The 15,892-nt window shown below is 34.5% G+C and overlaps 1 protein-coding gene and 1 pseudogene across 1 annotated transcript; both read left to right on the plus strand.

The window, feature by feature from the left end:
• The first annotated feature begins 618 nt into the window (after positions 1-618).
• Positions 619-4,876, plus strand: LOC127974502 (uncharacterized). The gene is made up of 7 exons (XM_052577838.1): positions 619-736; positions 1,212-1,568; positions 1,698-1,973; positions 2,096-2,180; positions 2,663-2,747; positions 3,003-3,097; positions 3,273-4,876. The coding sequence occupies exons 1-7, from the start codon at positions 706-708 to the stop codon at positions 3,331-3,333; spliced, it is 990 nt and encodes a 329-aa protein (XP_052433798.1). The 5' UTR covers positions 619-705; the 3' UTR covers positions 3,334-4,876.
• The window catches only part of LOC127974756 (serine/threonine-protein kinase Nek11-like), a 50,400-nt pseudogene continuing 38,442 nt past the window's right edge, over positions 3,935-15,892 (plus strand).

Consider the following 15,892-nt stretch of genomic DNA (forward strand, 5'->3'; position numbering starts at 1 on the left):
GCCTAGGCCTATTTTTTGTTGTGAATGTCCCAACTGAGGAACAGGATGTGAAAATTCAAGATAAATGTCCGTGTTATATGTTTTGGTTGCGTTTGTGAGTAAATAAAAATGTAGATGGTGCTTTAAAATAGGTATATAATATAATAATATCAATAAATTTATATTCTCCTGTATCAAAACGTATTGAAATCGTATTATAGATTTTTTTGAAGTAACGGTAAAATATCGTGTCGTGACGAACCATCCCATTTACACCCCTACAAATTATGTAATAACAACAGTAATAGATTAATTTATGACAATAGTGCACCCTCAAAAAATCTACATCATAACAGGAGTCCTGACCTTTGTCACGAAAAGTATTTTTTCGTTGCCTTTTTCCTGATCAGGTTAAAGAAATCATCACAAAGTATATATCAACTGAAAGCTTAAAATCTCAAAATTCATCCTGTGAAAGCCATTTTAAAATCAGACGGTGCATTACCATGGAAATTGTACATAAAAATAATTTTACAAAGTGTTTTCGTTCATGAATTATAACAAATGAAGTTTAGATTGTGCACTTTCACATCTATGTTCAAATGGAGGTGACAGTTGAAGGGTTCTTCATTCTTCATCACTTCTTCATTTTTTCATCTTGTGTTTTGTTTGACACTCCACACAAAACCTCTTCTGTAAGCTAAATAACTGAAACTGTGAACTGAAATGCTGCGAATTATTCTACTTCTCCTGCCTGGTAAGAAAATGTGTTCTTATGCATTTTGTTTGTTTTCCAGTGTTCCTAATTCATTTCTAGCTGATTTTAATAAACTGAAAATGTACAATGTAGACCAAATTCTGGGGTCTCTAATAAAACTGTTGCTATTTTGTGTTCTTTTTGTTTTCTAATTAAAAATTAAAAAGAAAAGATTGAAAATATTTTTTATTACCTGTTGTATATGGAGTTTGCATCTGCTTGTTCATCGCTTATTAATTTATGCCATTATTTTTCTTTATTGTACTTTACAAAAAAAATGCATTTAATGCTTTTTTATTTGAGCTCAGACTTTTGGATGTTAAATAAAAACATTTTACAATACAGTAAAAACTGCCACAATAGATGTTCTAGATAATATCTCAAATTATATTGTGTCAAAAATATTTTTATGATCCATTTGAACTATCTACAGTAACAAATATTCTAATTAAATAAAGCATTCTGTGCTCCTCAGGTGTTGTCAGTGATAAGTGGTGTGTGAGTTATCCTCCTCCGATCTGTGCTGCGAGGGGATACAATGTCACTGTTAACTGTACATTTATTTATCCAGATGGAAATCACGTAAAGCAAGTGCTATGGTGTTCAGTGAGATCAAACGATGACAAATGTCAAAATGAGCCATATGTTTATGATAGTAAAGAAAACAATAATCAAATCAACTTTCAATACATTGGAAACAAAACCTCGGATTGTTCACTTTTGATCAGTAATATTAATCAATCACATTCTGGACGGTATAAATTTAGATTTATAACCAATCAGAAAAATGGATGTTGGACAGGTGAACCTGGAGTGGATATTTCAGTACACGGTGAATATAAATGTTTACTCTGAAAAATTACTCCTGATGCTTTTGTTGTTGTTTTTTGTTTGTTTTTACTAAAAAGGAACCTCTCAGTGTCATTATGGAGGTTTTTTTGTTTGTTTGTTTTTTATATAGATTTAAGCGTGTCCATGTGGAGGTCAAGAGAAAATGGAAGCACAAAACCTGGAGACTCTTTGAATTTGACATGCACTCTCAACTGTTCTGGTAGTTTAGCTGAGGTTCAGTGGTTTAAGAACGGTGATCTGATTCAACAGTCAGATCCCGTCCTCACTTTCAGCAGAATAACCGCTAAAGACTCTGGGAATTATTCTTGTTCTTTGAGAAACTTTAAAACAACAGTGTCTGAAGAATTTACCATTTCCATTGAAGAATTTACCATTTACATTGAAGGTTTGTCGAACTAATATTTGAACCTTTTTTATATCTAAACAATCATATTCATATTTGGAAAATGCAAGATTTGTTTAACATATTTAAGTAATTTTTTTAAAACAAAATATTGTCCTCAACAGATGTCGCCTGGTCCCCAGTTCTGATTATTGTGGTGTCTTTATTCTCACTTGTTTTCATCACTGCAGCTGTGATGCTTATTAGAAGGTAGGACATTTAGATTTGTTTGTACTGTACTTGCACACACCAATATATTATAAATCTCTCAGTTGCTCTATACAGTCAGCCCAAATAAAAGAAAGAAAGAAAAAAGAATACAAAAAAAAGTACATTTTGTGTAGCTGCCAGGGGAGTCTTGTAATGCTGATGAGGCCAGTGGTTAAGACTTACGACACAAAGTTGCCAAAACTGCATGTAGCCTCAATCAATTGTATTGCGTTATATAGAGTTGCATTGTATCAAATTATGTTTTAGGATTGAAGGAAATAACTGTTCTGGTAATTCTCAGCCAGTATGTTGTCAATTTTTCTATCATTTTTTCCCAACAGCATTTCTTAATTTCTTTATTCATTTAATAAGGAGTAATGAAATAATAATTGTAAATATTTCTGTCAGAATCAAACCCCTTTCCTTAAATCATCAAGTATTGTTTTTATGTATGAGCTAAATTTCTGTCACATTTACTTTAGAAGGAAAGCAAAAACTCAAAGAAAACCAACAGAAGAAAGAAAAGAAGAAGTCCAGGATTCTCTTTACAGCACCCCTCAAAAAACTGTAAATATATTTGTAAAACCTTAACACAAAAACAAACAACATTTCTCAGTATGTGTGTTCCCTGGGAACCCACAACCTTTTGCACTGCTAACGCAAGTCTCGTTTGGTCAACCAGTTTCATCAAAAAAAAATAAATAAAAAAAAAGAACACACTTATGCTGAGCTAAACTGGTTCTTCAGCAGGGTAAACATTAAACAGTAAAAAAGGATGAAAGTTGCAGATAAAGACATGTTTTTGTATCTGTTTGCTGTCAGGCTTACACAAACCTACCGGAAGCCAAGGATATACAGCAGGAAGATGAAGTAGAATATTCATCTGTCAACATTAAACCCAGACAAACGCTTCAAATGTGAGCATTCAATACACATATAACTGTGGTCAAATACATACTGTAATTGCTTTATTTAATCTGACCAGTAGTTATGGAGGTGATGCAGCACAATTCATCATATTTGAAATCATATTTCTTTACATAATGTGAGTTTGTGAGTATTTCACTGTTATGATCTCCTGTATTTCTATAGATCTGCAAACACAGAGAAACAGGATGATGCCACCATCTACAGCGCAGTGATGAACGGTTAATCTTATACAGTATATACAGCAGTGAAGATACAGTACTGTACTGTAACATGCTTGAGGGTCTGAATGTTTAGTCTTTAAAAATGTCAGATGAACTGTCTCTGGCTAGTTCTCTTTCTTATGTGCTTCATTTGAACAGTCTAAAAAACATTGTGTTGCAGCTGCGTTGGGAGTAGACAAAACTTCTCAGATAGTCCTAATCATTGATTGATAGTGACAAACAGTAAAAAGGAAAAAATAGTAAAGAAAATGCAGTGAGTAAAGAAAGACTTTAATAAGTTCAAATTAATTTAATAAATTCATTAAACTAAGAAATATTGGTTCTGCTTTCTGTTGTATTGCTTTTAAATACTTTTTTATGTAAATAATGTTAAATAAATGTGCAACTATTCTTATAGGACAAATACGCATAATAAAGTTTTGGTGACATTTTTATTTGTTTTATTATCATTTTATCTTTTTAAGCCTAGGTGATCTCATAACTGATCAAGTTTCAGTGATATTCTTAAACCTGACTCGCAGGTTAGTTGACGTCAAGATCGCACATTAGCGCCATCTAAAGGAGATTCATTCCACTAAACTGTTTCCATGACAACGACTTAACACACGGAAGTTGAGCGGGGTCTTCCGATGCACAGGCGAGGTAAATAAAATATATATATATCATCAACTTTAATCATTCTTTTTATATATATAAAAAAGTGAGCACTTGTGGCGAATTTGGCTAGGTAACTTAATCTAATTTTTATTCATCGTAATCTGAGCTGTTGTTTTGTATTTTTGTTTTGATATTTCGATCATGTTAACGAAAAAAATCGACAATAATAATTACTTATGTTGCATATACTTAGTTTTCAAAACAGGACTTTAAAATAACAATACACAAAATAAATAACCAAAAGAAATAGAAATAACGTCACAAAAGTTAATTTGTTTACATTTTCGTGACCTTCATGTCTTTTGGCTGCTCTTCATTCATGACTGTAAAATGACCTGATTTCATGACAGTAACAGCAGAGAGACTGTCCTTTAATATTTCTCACCACCAATGTTCTTTACGGCAGTGATTCACTTACAGCCTGCTTCCAGAGGCCCCACATTGACAATTAAATCTTCTAATACTTAGGTTTTTGTGTAGAGAATTCCACTCCATTGATCCCCATGCATTTAGGCATCTCTATTTGGCTCTGGGCATGATATAACGTTAGTAGTAAAGGCATTGTTATTTATGGGTAAGCAAAGAATATGCTATAACATACTGTCATAAATTAGAATGTCTCATAACTGAAGTAGAAAATATCACAGATTGTAGCAGTTTCCAGGTGAGTAAACTGAGGAAAAACTGCATGTACTTCAAATAACCACATACACACAACCCCCACCATAAGCACACTGTCACACACACACACGCACACACACACACACACACACACACCCACACACACACACACACACATTTGCACATGGCCTAATTATGTGTCTATACTGTACAGTATGTGTCTGTTTCTCTAATGTTTAGAATGTAAGCTTTTAAGCTAATAGGAAGTCTTATGATTATGCATAATTAAAAGTCATTGTTAAAGTTGCATCATTTTATTTTAATTTTAATTTTCTCTACAGGATTTAATGACTTTAATGATTCTAGATGCATCCTCTGCAGGAGAGAAAATATTCTTGTTCACATTTTGGTTTTGTTGAAATGATTTTAATAAGTTTGCCAATATTTAGAGAATATTATTTTTTATTTTTTGGTCCTAAATTCACTTCTCTGTCTAGCCACCTGGGAGCAGCATTGGTCTTTGTAACTAACTGGTCAGTATTATTTTCTTTAGCGATAGTTGAGGAACCCTTCATGTTACTATATGTCTTTATAATCACAAATGGTGTAGGATCAAACTCTCTATTATTCTTTCATTAGAAAGGAACAATTGTAAATGTTGCTTTCTAATGGAAGAATAATAGAGAATTTGATCTCACACCATTTGTGATATCATTTTAATACTCTCATGGTTTCATTGGTTTGTAATATAAATTTGTAAATATTTATTTTTCTGTATAGGTGAACATAACATTTTTTACTTGGATAGAATGAATGACCTGTCATAGGAATATTAGCTAAATTGCATAAAGTCTTATGCAATTTACTAGATTCTTATAGCTTTTTTATATTTGCAGTCCTGAGGGGAGGTTTCACTGGTGTCATCAGGATGTGTTGTGGAATATGTATAGTTGATTTATTGCTTTTGTAGAGGACTGCAGTCTTAAACAGGCAGGTTTGCTGTCGAAACAGAGAAAAGGAAATTGTGAGTCATTTTTTCAGGAGGCATAAGGTGCTTTGGTGATCATGGCAATATTACATCTTACCCAGATCCAGTTCACAGTGAAGCTCCCACAATAAATTAAAACCAACAGCTCTTACTTTATGAGGATATTGCTCTCTGAACAGAACAAATATTTGCCAGTGTCTGTTACATACGTGGATTTATTACATGCTTCTTGATTCTGGTCAAAGGTGGCAATGAGCACTAAACTATTGATCTTTTCCTAGACAAGTAATTTTCTTTATAGTTTCATGTCTTCTTATAAATATCTGAAAAAATTACCACTCAAATGTTTGGGTTTCGTAAGATTTTTTTTAAATGTTTTTGAAAGCTGCATCCTATGCTTACAAAGGTTGCATTTAATTGATCTAAAAATACAGTAAAAACAGTAATATTGTTAAATTCAGTATTAAGAATATTACTTTTTAAATTCTGTTTTAATATTCTATTGCTGTGATGGCAAAGCTGAATTTTCAGCAGCAATTACGCCAGTCTTCTGTGTCGCATGATCCTTCAGAAATTATTTAATGTTGAAAAATAATTTCAGGAATAAATTAAAAACAAAAAAGAAGTATACTGCTTAATATTTTTTAGCAGCTGCGATTAAAGATAAATTGGATTTCTAATAGATAGTTTCATCTGTGTATTATAGATTTTGGACAGTAGAGCTCTGTCTTGATCACCGTATTTTGCCTTTTCTACAGCCTTTGTTCTGTGGGTTTATAATTGGATTGGCATACACAAGCAAACTGCCTGGAGAAGAGCCAGTTACAATGTTGTCAGTTCATTTGCTGCTTTTAACTCTTCTCCATGTCTATCACACTCTGCTTGGCAACACACTTTGAAGCCCATATCAGACGAGGAGCTGGAACAGAAAGCTGGAGAGATGCTGGTGGAGATGGAGGCCAATTAGGAAGAGCTCCACGCTTTAGCTGCCCACAGGCAAAGAGTGGCGTCACGCTACGGGTTACTGTTCCTTTGGCCCTCAGTTTTCTGCTTGTTAGCCCATCGCAGCTGTTTGCCAGCCTCTGACCTGTCACATGCAGAGTGCTGGCACCAAACCTGAATGCCCACCTTCAGGATACCACCGCACCTCCGGTTCCTTTCTCTCCAGCACACTTACACACCAGTTCAACTTCCTTAGTCTTCTCTCAGCCTTAAAATCCTGCTGGGTGTGTGTTTTGTTGTTGCTGCCTCAGTGGCTCTTATAGTGCTATGGACTCCTTTGTTTCTTTGTGAGAGCCAAATGTCAGTGCTGGGCGCTGTGAGCCGAGACTGCCGTACCCATTTCCTCCAGCTGGCTTCTCACTGGGCTTTATTAGCTCAGACAAATGACGTCCTATTCCGGATTTGTCCCAAAAGTAGGGTTCACATCCTGTGGGTCCCATAGCAGGTCTTTCTAAGAAGCCACTGCTTCAGCATTTACTGGAATGCTTTATATAGTCAGACTGGAATTGGTATATATAGGCTGATGATGAAGTAAAGCTGTAGATACTGTATGTTTTTAGGGTCATGCTTATTGCTTGTTTGTGATGATAAATAATGCTTTTGATGTACGAGGCCCCTTCTAATACATTTTAAGACAGGTTGTTTTACACATACTGTATTGTTTACTTCTGGTTTGTTTTTGTTTTCACATCTCATTTATTATTTTAAATTCATGTACTGGAGACTTATATTACAGGACTGTTTTATCATGCTTATTTTGTCCTTTTTGGTGCACGAATACCAATCTCCATCTAGTTTTCTTGTATGATAAAAAAAGTTGTTTTATAAAAGAATGAAGATTATATGAACCATATAACAATTTTGAATATATATTCAGTGTGACACAACCTGTATTTTATCCAGATGGGGAGCCATTTCGAGAAGGGTGATCTTTATACAAACAACATCTCTATTAAAATGAAAAATAAAAATGAGTATGAGCAGAGAAGAGCCGCCGGTCATCTTCTCTGGTGTTCATTAATAGTCTCACAAATGTGCCAAAAGTACCACTGTGATCGCCAAGCGGTGTTGTTTTCTAAATGACTCCACATACTTAAGGGACAAAGATAATTATAATAGCAAACTTGTTATTTAACCACTTTGTCCTAGTTAAGGTATCACAATTTATATTGCGTTTTGGAATAAATAACCCAAAAGGAATCAATTCTTTTGTCATTTTCTTATGCTTACCCGTGTTACTTTAAAATCCAGTATCTCAAAATATTTAAATATTTCCTAAGATCAATAAATTACTAAAAAGATTGTCAAAACTGAAAAACTCAAGTTCTTTAAAGTAAGTTAAAGTAAGTTTATTTATGCACTCAGTACTTGGTCGGGGCTCCTTTATCACAAATGACAGCATGAGTGTGGTGTAGCATGGAAGTGATCTGCCTGTGGCACTGCTGAGACACTACTGAAGCACAAGTTTCTTTAGTAACAGCCTTCAGCTCGCCTGTATTGTTGAATTGACTGTTTCTCATCTTTCTCTTTAAAATATCCCAAAGATTCTCAAAGGGGTTCAGCTCAGGGATGTTGGCTGGCTAAAGCACAGTAATATCACGGTCAGCAAACCACTAGGAAGTGGTTTTGGCACTGTGGGCAGTTGCTAAGTCCTGCTGGAAAAAAAAAATATATTTTGGAAACTTCTCACTGGACTTCAAGCAGCTGATTCTGAGCCTTTCAAGTCTTCCTCCAGTAGGGTGGCCATATGCACTGCTCATACGGGACACGTCCCGGCCAAGAGTTCAATATTGCCTAAAATATCCAGGTTTGGCTGTTTGCACTATGTAGGTTTATTACTGATCACATTTTTTTCATGCAATTACAATGAATTGAGCTTTCAAGCTTCTAAAACTACACAAAAGAACTGTAAGTCATCAAGCATTACCTTTGAATGCACATTTTGTTGATGTCAGTGAACTAATATTTCAGAAGCTTTTGGGCACTGGATGAATCAGTTCATTAAGATCTGACTAAAATGAATCATTTGGTCTCAAAGCAGACATTTCTCATGAACTCCAGAACACCAATTGTAGCTAATCTGGAGCATTATGCATGTCATTTGTTTATTCTCCTCTCAGAGGCCAGAAGTGACTAGTCTCACTCAAGGAGGGAAATGTTTCTCTCTTCAGCTCTGCTAGCCCACTTTCAGCATGTCCTCTGTGGATTTGCCTGTCAGACAAGATTCGTTGGAGACCTGGCAGCAGTGCTTGTTTCTGCTCATCTCATGATCCAGCTCTCAGTTGTGCAACCTCCCACTTGGGTCCAGGTCCACCACAAATCTCCCAGATTGTTTGTAGGTGCCCAGATTCTCTTACAGACTGGTCTCTCTCCACCTATTGATTTTACTCTGTCTCTCTTAGGTACTCTTTCCTTGCACACCAATGCATGACAGATTTGGGGCTTTCTTGGTCTATGCTGCTACATCCGTTTGATTCCAGACCTTTAAACTGGTTCATTCACTGACCTGGTTCATATATCATGGGGATTTTTCTCTCCATTTATTTTTTACATTACACATCATAGTAATTGCGACTTTTAAGGTTATCTGACCTTAACACTTCAAAAGGCAAAACATTTTTCCAAGTTTATAGAGAGAGTTGCTCAGCTGATGATGAATATGTTACCCCTTCGTATTGTAACCAGTCTAAATGTTTTTAAATGGTCTACCTGTGTCTGTGATGATCTTGGATGATGTAATTATTGTCTGCAATTCCGAGAGACAGAAAAGGGGTGACAGTTTAATTTGGGCCAAGGCTTTGGATAAAATGGACTGTGAAAATGAGCAGGATTTGATCAAAAGAGCCCTGTCATTTACTGTACCGGTTCATACCTGTTTCCTCTGATCTCAGTGTTGAAAAAGAATATGGAACCATGTAGGTTAAAATTGCAAAGGTTTGTGGTTGGTTATTTGCTTAGCTTTCCGATATCCTTAAAATAGATCTCAAATTGCCTCAACGCCTCCAAAGAGAGACTTAAAAATGGGACATGAACGTGTTTTCAATCATTCACCACAGGAGATATCAGTGATTGATGTTTTTTAGCGATGGTAAACCATTTCCTGCAGAAGAGGTCTAGCTGAGCTTTTCTTTACATTCTTGCAAACATAAAAAAATGCCTGGGATTTAAATAAACATATATTGTGCAGGTTGAAATGAAAACCTCACATATATTTACATTTAGACTAAATTAAATAATGGATTCGCTTTGCGCTTATCAGGCAACCGTACCAACACAACAGAAAAGTATACTGTATTTGCAGAGTATGCTTGTATATGGTCATTCTGTATCACTTTTTTTATATTTATATCACCGTATTAAAGAGAATTGACAGTCTTGTAGATACCTGTATTTAATCTATCTTCAAAATAAAGTTAATGTCAAGGTTCAATACTGTATTACAGTCCTGGTAAAATAGGCATGATCTGCTTTGACATGACGCGACTATTTATTCTTCATTATTTTACAGACTAGAGAACATTGATTAGCGGATGTTTACATTAACAAGATGAGACTGAATCAATTGTCATATATTGTACGATATATTTCATATACTACAGCAAATTAAAGAAAGAGAGGTTGTTTTCATCAATATAGTCACAGATAACTGCCTCATGTTAAATGTTAATGAAAAAATGAAAAGTGCTAGAAGATAAAATCCCTGACATGGTATGAACATGTAAACTGTAGGTTGGTGATGATCAATTGTAAACAGTTTAATTTGTCCAGTAATTGGATCCTTTACTTGAATTGGATAAACAAGAACATATTATCTTGGATGATGTAACAGCTTTATGGATGATCATGATATCTTGTTGTTTTTGATCACTTATCATTATTCAGGTAGAAGCTTCTAATGTGAATCCATAATACAGAGTGTAAACAGCTTTCCACAACATCAGCTCACCCGTTCATTCGATTGGTCTTGTGACATAATGCATTATCAAGGTATGTTAGCTCTAATGAGACATGAGAGGAAGTGGCCAGGACCAAATTAGATTTTCGAAATTAGACCGACCTGTCATACTTCAATGTAATGATTCTTTGTGTGTCTCACCATTGAAGTGAGTCTCACTTATGTGAGCTCCAGAGTGGTGCGGCCTAGTGTTTGTGCCAAATCATTGTTGTTATTTGAGCTGCTACATCACATCATGAAGTTGATCATGTTGGACATGTTATTCGTTAGGGGAGGTTAAAAATATGGACGTGTAACTGAAACCGAAGCAATATTTCAAAACATGCAAAAAAAATTATTGTTGGTTTTAGCAATATGAGTAGTCCACACCTAGCAAACCTACATTAACCATCACTTGGGCTTGAATATTTAATTTAAAGTTGAGCATTAGTTATAGTTCTCTCTAGAGATATATGATATCTTATAGCATGATAAAGAAATCTTGCCATATTTCCCTGGGGGTATTGTGCCATTTTAGAGGTATTAAGTGCACAAAATGTTCTGTTGTGCATATTGAAAAGGTTGACAGGATAGTTAAACAAAAAGAAAGAAAGGTCTGCCGTCATTTACTTGTTCTCATATAATTTAATTTGCAGTGATTTTGGTATTATTTTTCCGTAGGAAAACACAAAGTTCCATGTAGTGTCCAGTTCATGAACTAATTGTTCTTTTGGTTCAGATCTTCTGAATCACTTGACCAAGATATGGAGTTGCTAAAGGAACATGATGGAAAAAATTTGATATTGTTTTACAGAAATTATTTTGTAAGAAATATTTCAAAGCATTAGCTCCAAAAGAAAATTATCATTCTCTTGCAAAACAACTGATAATGGAAATAATGAGGTGGGAGGAAAAACTATGCTAACACCCTCAAACGTAAACAAGAGCACCCTAAATTGATACTATAATTAGAGCATATTGGCGAAACAGATTTGACAAACATGGTGAATATTTGTTTTTGCGCTCTGAAGAGCATCAGAGGTTTGATGTTGATTTCTTGAAGACATTGGATGGAAACAACTCAATGCTGAAAACAGTTTTTGGCCAGTGCTGAGTTCTGCATTGTTTGTGAATCATCTCATTATAACAAAGAAAGTGTAGACAAATAAATAAGAGATTCTCTGTGCAGTGTAAAGCTTCATGGGTTACAACAGAACTTTGTGAGATTGCGATGAACTAAAATCAGAGACAGCTTTTTATTGATTATAAAGGAGGTGGTCTATGTCCTTTCTAGGCATATAATCACATTCAGAATTTGAATAAATGTTTTGCATTTGATGCTGCTCAGAAGACCAGCCGCCATGTACATGCTGCAAAGTGTTGGGAATAACATCCGCATATAAATGTGGGATTCACTCTCAAAATTGCAATGACTGACTTAGTGATAACCATAGCAATGGACAGCAGAAAAAAAATGCATTAAGGCTAGCTAATTATATTTAAATATAATTTTTCCTCCTATTTCTTTTTTTCCATCACCATGTTCTCATAGGGGCTCCATACCATATAGATTCACAAAATCATCCTCAATGATTTGTTCATGAAATCGGATCAGTTTCAACTTATTGACTACACATCCAGTTACAGTGATTTTTAGCTGTCTGTTTATTACATGCCTGCCCCTTTACCATCGCTTTTACCATTGCTTGGTGAAATTTTACAGATGAAATCAAGAAATTTCAAATATGAATCCATGTGATCAGGAGTTTCGTGACACAAATTCCATACACAATTTCGATCATGTTTGTCACATTTGAAAACAAAAACTGCTTGTCACTTGTGTGTGAGCTTAATACATTGCTATACTATGGACAATGTACCTTTTTGATAATCACATACAGTGGATGACTTTTATTAATCTTATGATACTTTTGCCCCTTGTACTTAAATGCGCCATTGCCCATATATCAAGTCATATGGGTTTGGAATAACCTGGGCTGCCAAAATATTTCATTCTGAATGAACTGCTTCATTAAGGAATTGTTTCCTGCATCTTTAAAAACACATTACCTATTACGACCATGTCTCAGCTTCCAGGAAAACACGATGAATGAAAGCTATAAGGCCAGCATTGAGCTACCTAAGTGCACTTTACCAGTTCGCTTTTCTGTAATAATTTTTAAGTATGAAGAGTAAAGAACAGAATGTAGGAGTAGAGAGAGGAGAGGTAAATGAAAGTCCTCCTTCAACAACCTGAAAACCCATTTACAGTGAAACCAGGTGGCAGATGCAGTGCGTTCCTCTCTGTTGGTGGTTTTTTATTAACTCCCTTAAGGTTGGGAAGTAAGGTCACTAAAATGTGATTTTAAATCCCTGCCTTGTGTTAAATGCTCATTTGCATTTTTCTTCTCGCTAAAAGCCGATGGGATTAAATTAGCCGCTCTGAGCATTCCTTATTTGTCGCTTTAACTTGAATTATGATGTGCATAAAGTTTGATCAGCAGACGTGGCAGTCATATTCACTGCTGACTGGAGGAAAAATAATCCTCCACAGAGTTTCTCTCCAATTATCATTCATTCCAAGATCATTCTTCATTTTTAAAAATGGCTAATGTTCACACGTTCTGCATTATTCATGACCACTGGTTTTCTGAATTTAATAACAGTGTGATAATTTATGCTTATTGTTTTCATTCAGATGGATTTTCTCTCATTTTAAATCAGTGTCAGTGTGAGTGTTTTTTTTCTGAAATGCATCAGAAGGTGGCTGATTCTTTTTTCCTTCTCATTGCGAAAGGTCAAATAGGCCAAGGCAACTTTCTGTCAGTGGATGTCTCTCCCTCAATTTTAACACTAAAAGCAAAATAATTACATTGACCCTTCATAATTTATGAGCTAATGACAGACAGAATTTGCAGTGTGGCAGTGGCTTCCCGATCCCTTCAGGCTTGAAAAGGTCAGGGAAAACAATCTGTTTTTCCCTAAATTACATTTTTGGGGCCAGGTTACAGCTGGTAATTGAGGGACGTGACGCTTATATAAACACAGGGCATCTGAGCAGCGGTGAAAAGGGCACGGGAAGTAGGAAAATGAAGAGAAAATGTGGAAAATTAAAGGCTGAACAAGCAATAAGATGACAGGTTGAAAACCCACAAACTATCACTCTTTAAAAACTTGATTTTTTAAATTTTCCTGGTTGTATAAGCTGTCAGTCTTGAGCTTCGTGTGAAAGTAGGATTCTTAACCCTCTGGAGGCGATTCATTCGTAAACGCGTAATGAGCCATTTTCTCTTGATAACCCTGAAAATAACTTAAATAACACTTTCAGTTTTGATCGTACAGATAAGAGCAATACATCAATCGAATCTGTAAAGGGTCTACTTTTATTTGTATTCAGACATAATAATGACAAAACTTTGTGCATTTATAAAATAAAGATAACAAACAAGGTGTGCTGTCTGCAGCCTTGCTCTGCGCTGATCTTCATTTACAAACGCGTCATTAAAATGAACTGTAACTCAACGAAGAGACATGAGAGGGATATCTATAAAAAGCCTGACATGTCTACTTTGAAACTAAATAAATGCTGCCGAAAACAGATATTCTGTGATAAAGTAATCCATATGAAAACAACGCGATGTTCGTTTTTCACGTCTCCCTTCATTATCTTCTAATGTGACCACACCCCCTCGCTGAACGCACTATTCAGATTCCATAACAGAAGACAACGCAGCAAGACTGTTCTTCATGTTTTTTTATATTAATGTTTGCTTCGCGATGAGAGGAGCAAAACAGAATTCACCCCAAGAAGATGTGATGAGGATTACCTCAGGATTTGAGCTTTGGATTTCCTCAGAAAAAAAGAATTAAGCGCTTTATTCAGCAGAGATCATAAACATGAGTAAGTCTTTGTTTATTTATGTATATACTTGTACTAGTTTTCACATAACGTGTAAACATTTTACTAGTTAGACCTTTTCCAAACTATAATTCCTGTGTATAATCAAGTGAAACATTATAAAGTTTCAATAACAATATAGACTATACCATTCAAAAGCTTGATGTAAATAATATAAATGTAACAAATAAATGTAAATGTAACAAATGTAACAAACAATGCTGTTCTTTCAATTTATCCAAAATCAGCTATTTTCAAGATTATTTTTAATAATAATACCAATACATATTTTTGTTGTTGTAGAAAATCAGATTGTTAAAAGGATTTCTGATAGATTGTGTGACTGGAGTTATGATGCAAAAGATTCAGCTTTGAAAGTCAGCTTTGATTGTTCCTAATAATCTTTTTATCTGCACTCGCAAGTGAATATTAATTTATGTTGTGGGATAATTAAATGTGTTCTAAATAAACTACAAACATAAAATTATATACATTTATTTTGTCCTCACATTCTTTCTTGTAACTCTTCCCTCTCGGTCACAAACCTGACTGAAAGACTCATTATGCAGCTCATTATTTTGTCTTCTCAGGTGAAAATCACAACATAATGCTGATAGTTCACGCCCTCTCACATAGACCCTTTCTACACAAAAAGTCTTAGAAAATTTCAATCAATGTATTGTTTTCTGTGAGTGAGTAAACAAGAAAAGAAAAACTATTGGCTACAAGCTCCAGTTCTCAAAAGTATGTGTTTTATGGCCTAATTCAAGTGATTTAACATTTTTAGTTTTTCACTAACCACGCATAAACATTATTTTCTCAAAAACACAATTATGTAAATACATGCTGCTCTTATATTATTATAGCCTAGTTTGTGCTGATTACAGTGATATTAGACTTTAGCCATTTAGATGCTTATAAGCAACTGAAAAAAAACACAAATGTTAGGGCATGTCCAAACTTCTCTGGGCCCCAAAAAAACTCCAATTTTATTTTCATTTATTTTATCAACTCACTCTAAATCTGCATTTAAGTGATCAAAAATACAGTAATTTTTTTTTTGTATATTTTAAATATTTTTACAATTTTAATGTATTTTTTTTTCTACAATGGAACATCTGAATTTTCAGAAGCAATAGTTTTTCATTGCTATATGATCCCTCAGAATGTTCTCTTATGTTTACTATTATTACATTTACTATTATCAATGTTGGAAACTTGTTTTTACTGCTTAATATTTTTATTGAAACTGTGATACACTACCATTCGAAATTTTGGAGAAATTTAAATTGTAATACTATTTCACAATATTTTATCTTTGATTACATAAAAGCTGCCTTGATGAGCATGAGACGTTCAAAAATTGTACTTTTTCTTATGTAATTAATAATTTTTTACAATGCATTTGACTGGTCGTGTATATTGCACTCAGCATTGAAATAACAAGCTTCTCTTCATTGC

Source organism: Carassius gibelio, chromosome B16 (assembly GCF_023724105.1).
Source record: "Carassius gibelio isolate Cgi1373 ecotype wild population from Czech Republic chromosome B16, carGib1.2-hapl.c, whole genome shotgun sequence".
NCBI classification, from domain to species: domain Eukaryota; kingdom Metazoa; phylum Chordata; class Actinopteri; order Cypriniformes; family Cyprinidae; genus Carassius; species Carassius gibelio.

Coding starts and splice junctions, on each gene's coding strand:
- LOC127974502 (XM_052577838.1), top strand. CDS start 706: ATGCTGCGAATTATTCTACTTCTCCTGCCTG. Junction 2,181..2,662: donor GCTGTGATGCTTATTAGAAG/GTAGGACATTTA, acceptor CATTTACTTTAG/AAGGAAAGCAAAAACTCAAA. Junction 2,748..3,002: donor ACAGCACCCCTCAAAAAACT/GTAAATATATTT, acceptor GTTTGCTGTCAG/GCTTACACAAACCTACCGGA.